Source organism: Sebastes umbrosus, chromosome 24 (genome assembly GCF_015220745.1).
Source record: "Sebastes umbrosus isolate fSebUmb1 chromosome 24, fSebUmb1.pri, whole genome shotgun sequence".
In the NCBI taxonomy this organism is placed as follows: Eukaryota; Metazoa; Chordata; class Actinopteri; order Perciformes; family Sebastidae; genus Sebastes; species Sebastes umbrosus.
The window spans coordinates 9791970-9808698 of NC_051292.1; the positions used below are offsets into that span (position 1 = coordinate 9791970).

The window sequence follows — 16729 nt, forward strand, 5'->3', positions numbered from 1 at the left end:
ACCAGCAACTAGAGAACTTTCATCCCTCCGTTTACTAAACCCAGCTTACATTCGGCTCTGCTTTCGAGATTGAAACCAAACACTGTATATGAGAAGTGGACGTAGTCACCGTGACATTGGTTTGAGGTCTGCCGTTCTGAAGCCTTGAGTTTGGCAATTTGGCCGTTTTTTTTACAACCACAAGTGACACTAGAGTGTGGAGCTAAATACAACCGAACGCTGAATAAGACATTTTTAGGCGACCAAAATGTTACAATTAACTTTCATGAACTGAAAACACACTGTGTAAGACGAGAACACGGAAAACTCTAAAGCATCCCCTGCTTTATGGTCTATTTGACTCTAAATGGGACCATAATTTACTAAATAAACATCATGCTGCATTGAAGAAGACTTGAAACTAGCGATTGAGATCATAAACTCATGCTTACAATGTTTACTGAGCAGTCGGGCACACACCGGTTACATTACGTACCCACCACCCCCACCGTTGTTTTGCTTTTTTTACAGAAATAAAAACCATTTAGTTCATTTTCGCGTATGAGCGCTGTGTTATCAACACATACTCGGACGACGGACGCTACAAATTGACAGTGAATGCATCTGCTTCATATGGAGTTTCAGGTCAGAGTAGCAGAAGTCAGATTTCACACACGGGACGAGAGAGAGTTGACAGACAAGACGATGGCGGAGGATTTGGTGTCAAAGCGAAAAGCAAAAGTGCCTATTTGGCAATATTTCAGATTTAAACCCACAGCTGAAAGAGAACCACAACGTTAATGAGGTAATCGCCGTGAGGAGGACGGAACGGTCACAGGCGGTGTGCCAGACACACAGCCACACGACGTTCAAGATCGAAGTAAGCGTGCTACACATATTGGCCGTCATCTTTTCTTGTAAAATGTCCGGTGTAATCGGTAACACCGGTTTTGTCACAAGTTTATTAACCGGTGGGAAAATGTCCTCACCGTCACATCCCTACTACTGAGGTAATAAATCAAGTGAGAAGTAGTATAAAAATGTAAAACAAAAAACAGTACTAGCAAAGTGACTAACAAAGTGTTTTCTTCTCTTGAAATCTGAACAAACAAATTTCAAACTAACAGCTGGTTTACTTTCTCCGTCTCTCAGCAGCAGACCTCCCAGTGTTTTCTAATCAGCGTCTGCAGCTAGCAGCCCTCCTTCATCTCCTCTCACACTGTGTGTCCACTGCCTTTCCGCTGGGAGAACAAAAAACCACCGAAGCGTAATCTTAATGGTCTCACATTTGCAACTTGCACTTCTGAGTTACTGCGGTGCTTTTAAATCACTCACTCTTTCTTTGCGTCACTCAAGAGTGTGAGGTCCCAAAGAGACTGATTTGTAAGTGCAATGTTTCAGGGTTGGCTCCTTTTTATAAGCCATTGAGGATTGAGAGTATATTTCAAAGCAGATTCTGTCTAAGATGTGTGTGTGTGTGTGTGTGTGTGTGTGTGCGATAGTTCAATGATACGAAAAGGGGAAATGAGATGTTAAAGCATAATGGATGAAAAAGAGATTATATCTTCATTATATTTCTCTGTTGACCCTGAACTAATGGAGTGAAGACTGCAGCGCTCTGTGAAATGAATAGATTCTAATGCAACCCCACGCGCACAACAGCTACAGCATCAAGTCCAGACGTGATCCACCATGTTTAGTGGGTCGTTGGGTACACAAAACTCTAGAGTAATTCACATCAATTTGAGGAGACACAACAAAGTCGATGCACAAGGTGTCTGGTGAGAAAAAGAAGTGTCTAATTAAACTGTTATGTTTATGTAACTGTTGTCTACTAATGTCTATCTATGTAATGAATAGCTGGCCTGGTAAGTGGCTGCAACACTGCAGCTATTTTTACAACCCTGTCTCCCACAAAATGATGTTCCCATACAACTGAAATGCATTCTCAATTACGTTTTGAGGGAAACGTTTTTTCTCTCCTGGATTACGGTCGACAGTTTTAAACAGTTTTTTAACAGTTTTCTAACAGTTTTAAACATGTGGTTAAAGCCCTCCTCTAATCTATTTTGCCATTTCTATGACGTTTCATATTTATTTGAGTCATTTCCTGACTAAGTTGATTCGTTTTTTTGACGAATAACTTGGCATTTGTGTGTGCCGAGAACGGGTGCAATCAACGCAGATTACACGAAATTGCACCGGCAGAATTAGCACAACATACTGACTGTCTCTCTCTCTCTCGCTCTCTTCTTTACCGTCTCCTCCTGCTGGAGATAAATTACCAGAAAGCAGCCAATGCCGTTTTGGAGGTTTGTCGGCCTCTAACAGGCGGGGGAAGCGCACAACTTTCAGCTCAAGAGAAAACAAAAGAAAAGTCCCGTTAGAGAGTGGACGATGCTGTTGGACAGTGCACCTCCAAAACGTCCCGAAATTACATTTCAAACAGCGGACCTCTACAACATGTCTATCCGTCCTCAGTTGAGCTGTGGCTGGCGTGCGGCGGTGAGGCTCCTCGGTGCAGCAGCAGCCTGATGGCCGCCTCGCCAGGAGGAGACGTTGAAGAAGAGAGCGAGTGAGAGAGAGTCGGCGCGTTGCGCTAATTCTTGTCTCATTTGTGGTCTGATAACCAGTAAATTCATCTAAACTGGGTTGCAAAAATGCAGTCTGGTTGCCATGGTAATGAATTACGTCTGACTATCAACCCCACCCTCATTCTCTGTTTGAGAAAGAACAAAAAACAGGAAGTAAAACTGGCTAGAGGGGGCGGCTTTAGCGATGTAAATTGAAACAAAACAAAAAATGCAACAAAACTACTACTACATTGCACACAGGATAAGAACAGTTGTCTCCTGGGGGAAAGTCACCACCCCTCCCACTCGCCCGTAGTGGACTTTCTCGCTTGTTATACTCGTTATCATACCATGCAACTTTCAATAATGGTTGCTTGATATACTACGTTACCTGCTCGATGTGTCACATCAGATAATAAACATCTGGCTTTTGACAGGAGGCCAATATCTGTCTTTAAAGAAAATGCGCCCTTGTTCAGGTTTGGGGGAGAGGGGTGAGGATAGAGGTGAGGTCAGAGGAACAGACAGTGGGGGGCAGCAGACATCACGTGATTCACTCCCTGCTTTAGGTGAAGTGAAACTGAAGGGCAGCAGTGGCAGGAAGACAGATTAGTTCTCACCTCCTACAGCTCTGTAGGCCCTGATGCTGCACCAGGGCTTCCTGAGGATGAGGAGCATGAGGAAGAGCAAGGCTTGGCATGGGATGATGTGGAGGATGAGGAGAAGAAGGAGGAGGAAGAGGAGGAAGATGCTGAGGAAGAGGAGAAAGAGGAAGAGGGCTGAACAGTGGCAGGGCTGTCCTAAGTCTCGGGAGGGACCTCTGGAGTGGGGGGGGCACAAGGAGACCACCTGGTCCTCCACCTCCTGTCCCTCCTCTTCCTCTCCTTCATGGTGCGAGGGCTGACCAATCAGAGAGCTGAATAGCTAGGGAAGGGAGGTACTACCACTAGGAGTCGCCAAAGTCAGATATTTCCTAATCCTGCACATGGGAGCTTAGAAGTGTAAGTGAGGGATGTTATCTAATACGAACAACCCACAGTGAGCATGAGGACGAAGAGGAGGAGGAGGAAAGGGAGGAAGGAGAGAACTGATGTTACGATGCTGAAATCAAGCGTCATTGTTTCTGAACGACTCCTGGGATGAAACAGCTGTGTGCACATAAGAAGGATGATGGGCGGCTTTGTGCGCAGAGATCAGTCGGTGATGTGAGGCAGCGGGCGGTGTGTGTGTGATGTTCAAACACGCAGCAGGTTTTCAGGAAGAATGGGATGATTTTGTGCTCCGGCGACTGAAAAAATAGGCTGATTTCAAGGTAAGTTTAGAAAAATAAAAGATTCAATTGAATGAAAATAATTAAACAGACCAGAAAACACAATGATGCTCTCTTCTTACAGACTGTTTGAGTTGAATAAAGTGCAACACAGGAGCTGTCCTTGTTCTTCACTGCTGCAGATTAATATCAATATAAGACAGATTGTAGATAAATTATTATGACAGCGACCTTTATAATCTTAAATAATGATCAATAACTTTATTTGGCAGCTGTATACAAGAGGTGGATAACTGCCAAACTGTGTGCAGTAGCTGCCTTGGAGCTTGTGTGGATGTTTGTTTGTGAATGGTCGGCACCGATCTGAAAAATCCAACGCATGCATGGTGAACTAGAAGTGAGTGTTTAGGGTCGAGCAGAATAAACCAGTGGTCACACAGTCCTCATACATCTGTGGTGGTGTGGGAATTTTGTGATTTCCGCTCAGCTCAAAGGGACACCCACACAACCCTCGACATCCACGCCGCTCACACTGACAGAAGTGGCTTCTGGGTATGAGACCACTCACCTTGATAAGAGGGTTGATTACACCGACATTGGCACTGGAATTGAAGACCTTGCTGAACCCCGTCTCTCTGTTGACCAACTCCAGCTGGTAGAACTTCTTGTCGTCCTATAAAACAAAGTATCAAAAAACGTGTAGTCAGATGGAGACTTAAATCCCTCTACACACAGTGGAGTGTCTTTCTATCTAACTGAATACCAAAAAAACACAGAAAGGTGAGTGTTTCTCTGGGAAACTGTCTCTGATGACACTGATACTGCAGGGCACATTTACTGGAATTACTTTGTTGGCTCCGGGTGATCAAATCAGCCAGCAACCGTTGTGATGTCGATAACTGTCACTGCAGGTTAAAAATAAGAAATCTGACTTTTTGAGTGTTTGGAAAATACTGAGCTGCCAGATGGAGTTGGGTTTCTGTGGATGTTTCTTTGTTTCAGCTGTATCCTATGATCTCATCCCCATCCCACACGCACACTGGATGCCAACCTGTCCACTCACCACCAGCTTCTTCACCAGGGCTTCTCTCTCGGTGACCATCTCTCTGAGCTCTGCTATCACATGCAGGTCTTCGGGTCGGCTTTCTCTGTTTCTTAACTTCTCCTCTGTCCCCTCCAACCTGGACACAAACATAAGCGGGTAGACAAAGTTAGCATTGATTGTTGCCAGCAGAGACAGAAAAAACGACTGTATTAAATAGGCTGAAAGAGATTTTAGACTTACAGTATTTGTAGCGCAGTGATCTTGTCTCTGAGGACCTCCTGGGCCTTGTTGAAGTCAGCCAGCATGTTTTGTGTCTCTCTGTGATGGACTATACTTATCTCCCCCAGATCCCTCTCATGTCTCTTTGAAAGGTCTTGTTCGTGGGCCCTGCAGCAGAGACAGACATATCTAATAAATAAACCAACGTTAGGTCAATGTGTGCTGGATAATATCACAAGCTTACATTTTAATAGTCATCACTTATGTTTTGCATATTGCTCACAAACACACTTCGTTTCCTGATAGAGAACGCTGAGATTGACGCCGCGTTTTTACTAAATTATAGAGGAAGAGGACAGGATGTGCAAACTAAGCTCAGCTGGGACCCGAAGAGCAGAGCTGGGACAGAGAGTGTGTGATGCTAAAAAGAAATGGTATCCATGGCTACTGTGGAAGGAAGTAATGAAGAGAGTGCTGCATTCACATATCGGTTTAGCTTTATGGAAGTACAATAATATATCGCTGGAGTACTCCCGTAATAGCATGAATTCTAACTACACAACTTAAGGTGCATGTTGCCATAAGATGGATCTTGTGATTGATTTAAATGGTCACTACCAAACTCTCTGTGTTAAAAGTCACTAAGTATAAACTCATCATGACATCAGAAACACGTTGTGACATAGATGCATGATGCTTTTAATCATAAGCTGTTCTGTTGACTCTTTTAAGATTGTATGGAAGCTCATTTTCACCAAGAAAAGAAATAAAAAGACATGAAAAGTTAGTCATTCTCATAGTAAGTCAAGATTTTGACTTAATAAGTAAAAGTTATGAGATATTAAGTCAATTGTTTTTATTTATTAAGTCAAAATTATGAGGAAATAAATCTAAATTAACAGAAAATTTGCTGAAATTAATGGGAAAATTAGTCAAAATTATGAGATATTAAAAACATTTAGTCAAAATTATGAGATTTAAAATAAAAGTTTAGAAAAATTAGAAAATAAAAAAATATTATGAGTAAATTAGTCAAAATTATGGGAAAATAAATAAAAAATTTGTCAAAATTATGAGATATTAAATAAAATTGAGAAAATTAGTAAGAAATTATTATATTAAAGAAAAATTGAGAAAACAAGTCAAGATGATGGAATATTAAATAAAACATGAGAAAAATACATCTAAATCATGAGATATTAAATAAAAAATGTAGAACATTTGTCAAAATTATGAGATATTAAATAACAATTATGAGAAAATTAGCCAAAATTATGAGAAATTAAATAAAAATTGGATGGTTATTCCCATATGATGAGTCTGCACTCTGCAAACTGGTTCTGTTACTGTTACCCACTTCGATAATAACAATATTAATATAATATATAACAGATATATACCTTATCTGATGGTTAGCTTCACTGCGGACCCGCAGCACCTCTTTGCCCTTTATCTCCAGCTCTCTGGTCAGAGTGTCGATGGTCTCGTTCAGAGAGTGGATCTCGTGGTCCAGATCGGTGATGCGGTTGCTACGGGAACACAGCTCCACCTGCAGGTCTGAGATACGAACTAGGAGCTCTTGTTCCTTAAAGAAATACATGAACTGTGTAAAAAATTAACAGAAAAAAAGCAAAGCAGGTCAGTAGAAAGTTTGGAAGATATGAACCAGGTCACAGTTACCTGCTGGCGGCTGTGCTCCATGGCGTTCTCTAGATCTCGTTTGGCGGAATGGTTTTCTTTAAGGTGGATCTGCTTTAGATGCTCTATGGATGCAGCGTGGAGGTGGTTCAGCTCAGCACGAAGAGACGCTGCCAGACAGAGACACAGACGGGGAACATTTAAACACATGGGGTAGAAACCAAATGACTGTGTTCTAAATGTTATCACTGAAGGCAGATCATAAATGATGTACTGTACTGCATATCCTCTTTGTTCTTTGTGAATCCTTTCCCTGCTTTTCATCATCCTCCAGTTCCTTTTAAACCCTTTTGAGAGATTTGATCTCAAAGGCAATTATTTTCTCTTTATGTCAGATATTTCAACATAAAGTTCAGATTTGACTTCTTGTACCTGTTCACAGATCACAGACAGTTTATCTGTCGCTTCTTTGATTATCAGTGCAATTAAATCCAGGGAATCCAGGCATCAACACAGCAGGTCGAAACATAATCACCACGGGTAGAAACGTCTTCGCTGAGGGTGGAAAAGTCATTGCGGTGGTTTAAAAAGCATGCTGTGTGTTATTTAAAGTAGAGCAATTAAGTTTATGAGTATCATCATTTACCCAGCTTTGCTTTCCCCTCGTCCTCCAGCTCAAACCGCAGCGTCTGCAGCTCCTGGTCCGACTGCTGTCTCAGGATGTCAAAGGTCCTCCTGTGGGCCTCCTTCAGTGCGTGGACCTCCTCCCTCTGCTCCTGCTTCAGACGCTCCTCCAGGGCCTGGCATGGGAGAGGAGAAAGGAGGAGGAGGAGGAGGAGGGAGGAAAAGCATCGAGATGACACAAGTTACATCAAAAATATTTTTTTCCATGTGGCGACACAGTTGTGAGAACCCGGAGGATGCTTTGGCATTTAATATTTGAGATTTATGTTGTTGGAAAATGAAACCCAGAAGAATGAACACTGGAGCGGTGTCCTACTTCTGTACCAACTCTCATCAGGTTTTGAGTGGTAATTAATCGTACTCAAAACAGTCAGCGTTAGTGAGACTTAATCCGCTTCATTATTGAGTGTACTGCTGGGACACCATTTATCCCACAATGCACTGCATAAAAGAAACAGAGGAGCTGCTCACAGCTACAAAAAACATTAGAACAAATAGTAGATTTTGGTGAGACAGCTCCACCAAGATACTCAGAAAACTAAGAAATAAGTATCAGATAATTCAAATATATTTTTTTTATTATTTCTATTAATTCTGTCATTTTTATTATTCTTAATGGTCTGTTTTTTTTAAATATATTTTAGCATCTACTGTCCTTTTATTGTCTAATTTTATTGCCCATCTGGCTTTGTTTGAATGCTTTTGTAAGGCACTTTGAGCTACATCTCTTGTATGAAAAGTGCTCTATAAATAAAGTTATTATGATTAACATTTTGCTCTCTCTTTATGAAGTTTAATTGTGTCATTCCAAAGTTTACTGCGACTCACATCGGAAATTGATTGCTTGCAGGAAAAGCAGTATGAAAATTGTTACGAGACAATGTTGGAGACAAACAGCGTGAGCTCTGATCTCCAGTGAGATTAAAAAGGCAGAAACAAAAGTACTTTTAATGCTGTGAGATTCACCTGGTTGACAACTTATTTTGTTTTGTTTATCACGTCTACTGAAGAATCTGATTTCCATAAAGGTGTGTTATGTGATCCATAAAAAGGTACCTGACACATCCCCTCATAGACACAGTACTATAATCAGTTTGTTCAATGGACCAGTGAAAAAAATCATCCAATGTTTCCTCCTGCTATGTAATTATGAGAGCTTCAACCATAAAGTCAACAATAAGCTATTACCACCCCGATATCATTTAACGAGGAAATGGGTGAAATTAAAGTAGATGAAGTTAATGAATTGTTTCACAAAGATGGAGCTTTTCTCCGCTGATTTAATTACCTTATGAATCTTTTACCTCCAGTTTACTCTGCAGCCGGACTAGAAGGATCATTAAATTAAAACTAATGATATTAGAGCAACTAAAACACTCAGACTGTTTAGTCTGTTTGCGTTTTGTGTTGGTAGTGTTGGTGACCATCACTCAGTAGTCTCACACTCCACACAGAGAAATAATGAGTGTGCTGCAGACTAAACTGAAAAAAAGACAAATTGCAACTCTGAAAACTGTTCTAAACTGTATGACTTCAGGATAAAGTTGTGAATCCCACGATCACAAATCAAGTTACATGTCACATTTTACTTGCTCCCAACACACGCTTGTCTGAGGGGGGGGTAGACACCAGTTGGCCATGGTCGGCGAGATGTTACCGCAACCCACTTGGAGGGCGCACTTTGGCCTGACTCCTGAGATGATCCATCTCGGATGTGGTGCAGTGCGGCACGGCACAACTCGGCGCGCTAAAACCGGTAATGCAAATGCAAATCAGTGCAGCATGGTTTGACTTGGCATGGCCCAAAAGTGCCAATGGAAAAGCCCTAGTGAGGTGCCAGAACTAAAGTCAGAGTCTGGGTAGCTCAGGGCGAAACAGTCACATGTGGACCACTACAAAGATGCCAGTTTAATCCCCAGCAACAGTGCTTCCACGATGCTCAATCGAGCGCATACATGATGTTGTTACTGCAGTAACAACACAAATCCCAGGCCAAAGAATGCACACATACAGTACATGCTTGATGAGTGTGTGTGTGCGTGAATCGTACCCTTATCTGGTGTTGTCTGGCCTCCTCCATGGTGCTCAGGGCACAGCAGTGAGCCTCCTGTAGTCGATGCTCTCTCCTCTGATGTTCCCTCTGCAGCTCTGCGAACACAGAAAGAGACGTAAACACATACTGTACACCATGATACCTCACGTTTTCTTCAAAACAAGACAGACATTACAATCTGTTGGTGAGCAGAACGTGTTAAGATATCGTGCACTTGATGGCTAGAACGTCTTGTAAAAATACCAAAATACAGATGAAGTTATGACTGTTTTTAAACCATTTGTCTCTTGCAAATGACCGATATCTTGTTATATGAAATTCTTAAGGAATGTAACTTTATGGTGAGATTGACTGTAGCTGCAGTCCCTCCTTGTATGTACATAGTCCAGCTCACCTTTCAGCTGTTGGCTCAGCAGCTCCCTCTCCTGGTTGAACTGAGACTGCAGCTGCTGGAGAGCTGACTGGGACTGAGACAACTGCAGCTCCAGGGACTGTTTCAATAGAGAGATCTATGGAGAAAACAAAAAGAGGAGCAGATGTAGCTACTGATGTTCATACTAAAGGGCAATCTAAGCAGAAACACTAAAAACAGTAATTACTGGCTTTGTTTCTGTGCAGCAACGACGCATTTAATTTCTTCTTTAGAGCAAAGACACATGCATCTCTTACTGCACACATTTAATTAGGTCAAAACATCTTTCTTTGTGTTTCCTCCTGTCTTTAATCCTCATATTTTGACTGTCTGACAGCTACTCCCTGGTGCTGGTATCGACGCATGCATACGAGCCAAACACTGTGAGCTGTAGCTGGAGATTTCGCCCAGACAGCTCGTCAGACAACAAGCGACGGCGCACACAACCAAATAACATAAAAGCCGACCAGCGTAAGCCCCATCGCGGCACACGAAACCGTTTTGTTTTGGAGGAGATATTGGAACTATTAGGGGGGCCGGAGTGACGGCTCTGGCCCTCCACACGCCACTCTTCCTCAAGCTCCGGCAGCTAAATCCCCCGGCAGGATTTAGTGCTGTAGGAGTACTACATTAGTGAGTGCAAGGTAAGATGGATTTAAAATGAGAGGATGAGGAGCAGGGCCGGGATGACGTTTTATGGGGTTCTACACTGGATATGGATTTAAAAAAGACAGACATATGACCTGTGCAGTGTATCCTCCCTTCCTGTGTCCACTGTTGAAATGAATACTGAAAAATACCTGGACATATAGGATGTGTCGAACCCCTTGATGTCTCCTGCACACATACCGACACACACAAACAGCAGCCTGGGGCTAGCCCTTGTAATGAAAATATCTTAATGGAAAAGAAGTCATTATAGATAAGGATGCCACACACACACACACACACACACAAAACACTCAGTTAGGGGATTTAATATATCCAGTAAATAATGTAATCCTCCACTTAAATTGCACATGAGGTTGCCATATTGTGTCAATCATTGATTGATTTGTGTAGTCAATGCTGACCCTTAATCCTCTGAGACCCACAATAGACCAGTTTTTGTCTTTTTTTAGTGGGTCTTTATGGGGAGATAGCAGGTCAACAGTAGATGTCACATAGAAGTGGTGTACATCATCTGAAAGCTGGGAACCTGAAGATTAATTTGAGATGCAGCTCAGCACTGTGTGTCAAGTTGATCTAGTCATAAATCAGAAACAAACATGAATTAATTAATTTAAATAAATTGTAAAAGCGTATAACTGCTTAGAACATTACGATAGAAGTATATGATGTTTATTCCCATGCTCTATTATGTCTCATAAGTTGTTGCAGCAATTTTTGAGTTGATACCATTTGTTACACAGGTTTGGTGCTAAATTTTACCATTTTTTACTACTCAAGAACTGATAAAAATGATCAATAATCCCTCCAAAATACAACATTAAGACACCAAGACCTTGAGGAACACCATAGAAAAAAGCCGTGCTGTGATTTGGCATCAAAAACTTTTGACATTTGGAGATTTTTCAGCAACAATTGCATTTTTCGCCGATTGGATGGCGAGCATTTCTGTTGTGTAAACTGCTCAGAAACCCCCTTATTGTCAATCTAGCTAGAAAAGCCATCCATCCTCTGAATGCTCTAGGTCTCTAGTTTGTGGTTGTAAAGTTTCATGAGGCTGTGATTATCCTAGAGGTCACCGCAGGTCATTTTATACAGTGAAACGGCTCCTATGGGGACTAACATCATCACACATGAATACAGTTGGGCTCATTGAGAGGGAGATGTTTCACTGAAGTGTGATCAAATTTACAAAATACATGGAAAATTAGGAATAAAAGTGTCTCTATTATAAGCCTGTTTCAAAATAAAACGTCTCTGTATGGTTGAAGCTATTTGAGAAGACATAACAACGTCTCTATGAATCATTTTAATATAGTTGAGAACTCATCCATCACACAAGAGGCGTTCTGTTGTCACTTTGACAGCTGTTAGTTCCAATCATGGCTCTACTGTGAACAGTAACAGTAGTGTGATATCTGAGGGGAGTGAGAGTCTCTCCCTGCGTGGTCCCGTCTCTGAGCCTCCAGTGGAGCTGAAAGTAGGTCAATACAGAGCAGATCACTACATCACGGCTGCTGTCTTGCCTCATCTATATGAATATTTATATTGTGTACATTAATGCATACTAGTACAGAATGTGTGTATGCAGGAGGTATATGGATAAGGTGTTAATATGCATGGAGCTGCAGCTGAGGATTATTTTTATTATTACGATCTTGATTAATCAAATATCGTTTGATCCATAAATGTCAGAAAATAATGAAAAAGTCTTTTATTCATTTTGTCTAACCAGCAGTCCAAAGATATTAAATTTAACGTAAAAATCCAGAGAATTTGTGGCATTGAAAAATGGTAAAAGATTATTTGATTATTATATAATTGTTACTAATTAATTTTCTTATTTATGATTAGTGACTTCTTTATATTTTTTTGCTATATTTACTCAAATACTGGGTGACACTTCATAATAACAATCAATTATAAATGGCAAATTGATTAATTAAACTTAGTTAATAGTTATTTTACTGTTAACAAACAATGAAATGCTAATTAATTATGTTTACTTATTATTAGTAATGCTATAATTTATGTTTTTTTAACAGTTTATTGTTGCTCACATTATAACATTTTATATTGTTTACGTAATTAAGTATTTGTTAATGATTATGACATTATTTGTAAACCTTTAAGACATTTTAAAACATCTATAAACATCACATAGATAGATATTTGTAACACTTAATGGTTAATAATAGATTTGTCAACACATTATTTGGATGACTACTATAAAGTTGCAACTGATGATTATAATACATAGTTTAATGGTGAATAAATACTTTGTAAAGCATCTATAAACATTATTTAGATAGTTAATACTTTGTTAATGGTTAATAATTGGTTTCGGGTCCATCTATCTATGTTATGTTTATAGATGTTTAACACACTTTTTCTTAAAGGTTTACAAACCATTTCATAACCATTAACAAATACTTAATATAGTATATAAAATGTTATAATGTGTGCAACAATAAACTGATAATAAACACTTTACTACTGTAATCATGTTGAATTTAACAAATACAATAAACAGCAACCACAATGTAATCCTTTAGAGATTTGATCATTTGCCCCCAGAGTCCCTTAAAAAGCACACCGTTTAGTGAGTTGTTGAGTTAGGGGGAAACTTTATAAACTTTGTGAAACGCTCTCTGCGACAAACTTGTAATTAATCGCACTTTGTTGTAAATTCAGCAAACGTAAAAACATAGTCAGTTTGTCCCGGCGTGTGACGCTACCACTGAAGATAAATCAGCTGCTCAGATGAGCGCCGCACACGCAGTTACTTCTCACTGTACATTATATTATTCATTTCCCACCCGTATTACTTTCATTTTCATGCAGATCTGTTGAATAACGCATCGCTTAGAGCTTTCATGGACAAAAGTTGTGCTCTGAGTGGGAAGCACACTCCCTCCTACACGTCAAATATGACTCCCCATCAGGGAGAGAGGGGACATTATAGGTGGCTGCACCTGTATATATATAGATATAGAATATGTTGATAATACTAATGATGTATTCTCTTACTACTTACTGTTCCTTGAGTTTGACGTGAGTAAAGTGTATTATAAAAATGTTTATTCCAGCTATTGTCTATGTTGCCTTTAAAGGAATAGTTTGACATTTTTGGAAACACATTTATGCTTTTTGTTGTTAAATGAAAATGACATGCGTCGTATAAAACCAAGCATACGCTCAAAATAATTGATTTAATGATTCTCTCTATAGCACACACACACACACACACACTCAGAGAGGCTGTGCCATGTAGCTACAACAAAAGAATAAAAAAGAACAATTCACCAAAGCCCTTTGATGAGACAAAGCACGCAGACATCACAGACACACATATGCACATAAGCTCCTTAGGTATTCAGTCTGTGACATTGTTTGATGCTTATTTGAAGCTACTCTGCATGAAGGCAGCATTTTTGTACCGTGATTCACATTTGCACAGTTACCAAAACTAATGTAGCAGATTGACATGTAACCTCACTTCAGACGCCGTTAGGAAATCATTTTTCAAGTTTAATTATTAGAGCAATATAATGGACTCTTCTCCTCCTCCATGTCTAGTCTTCAAAATGTTAAATGTTCATAAATGTTATTTATTTTCTCTGTTTTATGTGATAGTAAATCCATGATTTTTGAGGATTTTTAACTGTTGTCATTGGTAATTATTTTTCTATTTTATGATATTTTGTAGACCAAATGATTAATCAATTCATTAAGACAATAATCTGCAGACTTATTGCAATCCAACACCATAGCCAGATCAGTGGTGCATCACAGAGCTAACATAGAAACATGGACTTTGCCTCAAAAACAAGCAAACAGCTACATTTTTTAATTTGACAGACCAAAGTCAGACTGTTCCTTTAACTCGGTTTCGCCGTGAGCTCCTCTCTGTGACGTATCGGGGGCGTTGAGGGCGTCTGAAATGTTGCCAAGCCTGTCAGAGAATGTTTATCGGAGGCCACCGGCGTCTTGGCAAAATCAGGACGAGCCTCTTCCTGGTTGCAGTTGTGACTCAGCTGAGCTCTGAATTACCCAGAGGCAGTACGCTCAGCACGGAAGGGGGCACATGAGTATAAGTAGACAAGCTTTAAACGCAGACTCAAATGATGCTCCGTTGCTGCAGAGCTTTAATTCTGACCTGAGCAGCCTCTAATAACTTCCTACTTTCACTCCACATTCTCCAGCAATTGAGCAATAAGGAGAGGACTTGACTATTCATTTTTCAAACAGATCTTCTTCTTCTTCAGCATGTATAAAGTGGCTATGATGTTCAGCATACATATGTGTATGAGGAGAGATATGGGCTTTGGGGAAAAACTAATTAAAAAACAGAAGCTGTTTCGTTTCATTCTGCATCGCTCTTGGTGGAGACAAAAAATAGCACAGCATCAGAAGTTAAATCCTTTAGTCTTTTCGATGTATTGCTGTTGTGGGAATTATGTGAATTGTAAAGCAGGTGAAGTGGTTGTTTATGGCATCCCTGTTAATCACATTCACAGACACAGTCAGAGGCAGCAAAGCCTGTGAGAGCGTATGAGAGATGGAGTCCTATCTCTCCTCGGACTGACACATTTTTTTGCTCCTGGCATCAACATCGAGTGGAGCTGTCAATCAGGGATTCCCAGAGTGGGTGGGGGGGTAAAGGTCAGGGTTCTGGGTGTCCCAATTTCTATCAAATTCAGCGAGGATCTGGGTCTGTCTGTGGCGTGCTGGTCACTGCCAGAGGCCCCGCTGGAGTCTGAGCCGAAGGACTTTCTGGCGAACCTTCATGATTTCGTCAGATTTCGCATGACAAGCATTAAGGATAACTATATAGAAATAGCCAATCTTCTAGCTGATGGTCTTGTTTACTTATTGAGGCTTCAGTATTAAATTGAAACTGTTTCATAACCAGTTAAAAGTTCCTCATAGTAACTTTAAATGAACTGTTTTATGGTTCAAAATATCGTTTTTTTCCTCAATAAAAGACAGAATAAATTCCGAAGTCAACACTAAATCATGATCACTACTGTCACATCCTCTAAAATTACATACTGTGTGCACGTAACAGACTGTGCACCTGCCCAGCGCCAGGTGCGAAATAATCTAGCACGCACAGCAAGCCAAGCTGTAGTGGTCGCAGCATGACGTGCATGTGGTGCGTACCTCGTGCTGTGGCTTTTTTGCAATATGCAATATGTGCGTTACCTGCTCCAGCAGGTCTTCCACCTTCCTCTGCCAGCCCTCTCTCGCCGCCATCATCTCCAGTTCTTTCTGCTGGGAGATCTGGGTCAGCGCCGACTGTTTGTCTGCTTCATACTCCTCGGTCAACTCCTCCTTCAGCAGACGCACCTCCTCCCTAAAGAAGAGGGGTATAATTATATTTTATTGCCCACTCTGCTTCATTTTGTCCTGCTCTGGGATGATATCTTGTTAATATCCATGAGTGTTTTTGGCAAAACAAGTCTACTTGTGATGCTAACAACAAGTGTGATTGTGAAGCAGTGGGGGCGAGACGTGACAGAGATGGATGAGAAAACAAATGAGCAGAGCAAAACCGGAGGAAGTGACACTGACAGGCTGACAGAGAGCGAAACACATATGAGGACCGTTTTTTTTTTTGTTTTTTTTACCGCAGTGCATCTCTCCATTTCTGGTCCAAGTCGTCCGCCATCTTATCCATCTTTTGTTTCTCTTCTGTTCTGATAGACATCACTCGGGCGTCGTGCTGCTGTCTCTGGGTCTCGATCTCCTCCTACGAACACAAACAGGTGCACAGATTTGAGCCACTCGATACTAGATGGTGTATTGTGTCATCCAAGCCGGCGTGTTCCAGTCTGCGCTGAATCATTAACAATAACAATGTGAAACTACTCAAAAGTAAGAAAATTGCTATCTCTGACCAGATGCAGCATTTCAACAGCTGAGCGCTGGATGACTCATAATGCCCACCTCCACGTCTATTTATAATGCCGCCGCCGCGACTGCAGGGCATTCATAATGTGCTGGTTCCGAGGCACAAACTAACTTCGGCAGGTCAGCCGTTTCCTGCTGCCGCTGCTGCTGCTGAAGAGGCTCCGGGGTTTATCTGCTCATGAGTTCATTAAAAGACCTAAAAGCTCGTCTGTTGAGCTTCGAGGTAAAAGTGCTCGAGTGGTTAAATCCGGACTCACATGTTTAGGATGCC

The 16729-nt window shown here is 40.9% G+C and overlaps 1 protein-coding gene across 5 annotated transcripts in view; it reads right to left on the bottom strand.

Annotated features, from left to right (window-relative positions):
- The window catches only part of LOC119483977 (protein FAM184A-like), a 49060-nt gene that overhangs the window by 3402 nt on the left and 28929 nt on the right, over positions 1-16729 (bottom strand). For 2 of the 5 annotated variants that reach the window (XM_037762513.1, XM_037762509.1), the window contains 10 exons: positions 16176-16297; positions 15751-15901; positions 9856-9970; positions 9459-9556; positions 7371-7524; positions 6767-6894; positions 6487-6671; positions 5108-5275; positions 4874-5003; positions 4391-4495 (listed from right to left, as the gene is read on the bottom strand). In XM_037762513.1, coding sequence (XP_037618441.1) covers positions 4391-4495; positions 4874-5003; positions 5108-5275; positions 6487-6671; positions 6767-6894; positions 7371-7524; positions 9459-9556; positions 9856-9970; positions 15751-15901; positions 16176-16297 — 1356 coding nt within the window. The remainder of the gene's footprint in view (positions 1-4390; positions 4496-4873; positions 5004-5107; positions 5276-6486; positions 6672-6766; positions 6895-7370; positions 7525-9458; positions 9557-9855; positions 9971-15750; positions 15902-16175; positions 16298-16729) is intronic. The other 3 variants (XM_037762512.1, XM_037762511.1, XM_037762510.1) reach the window with 3 other exon arrangements.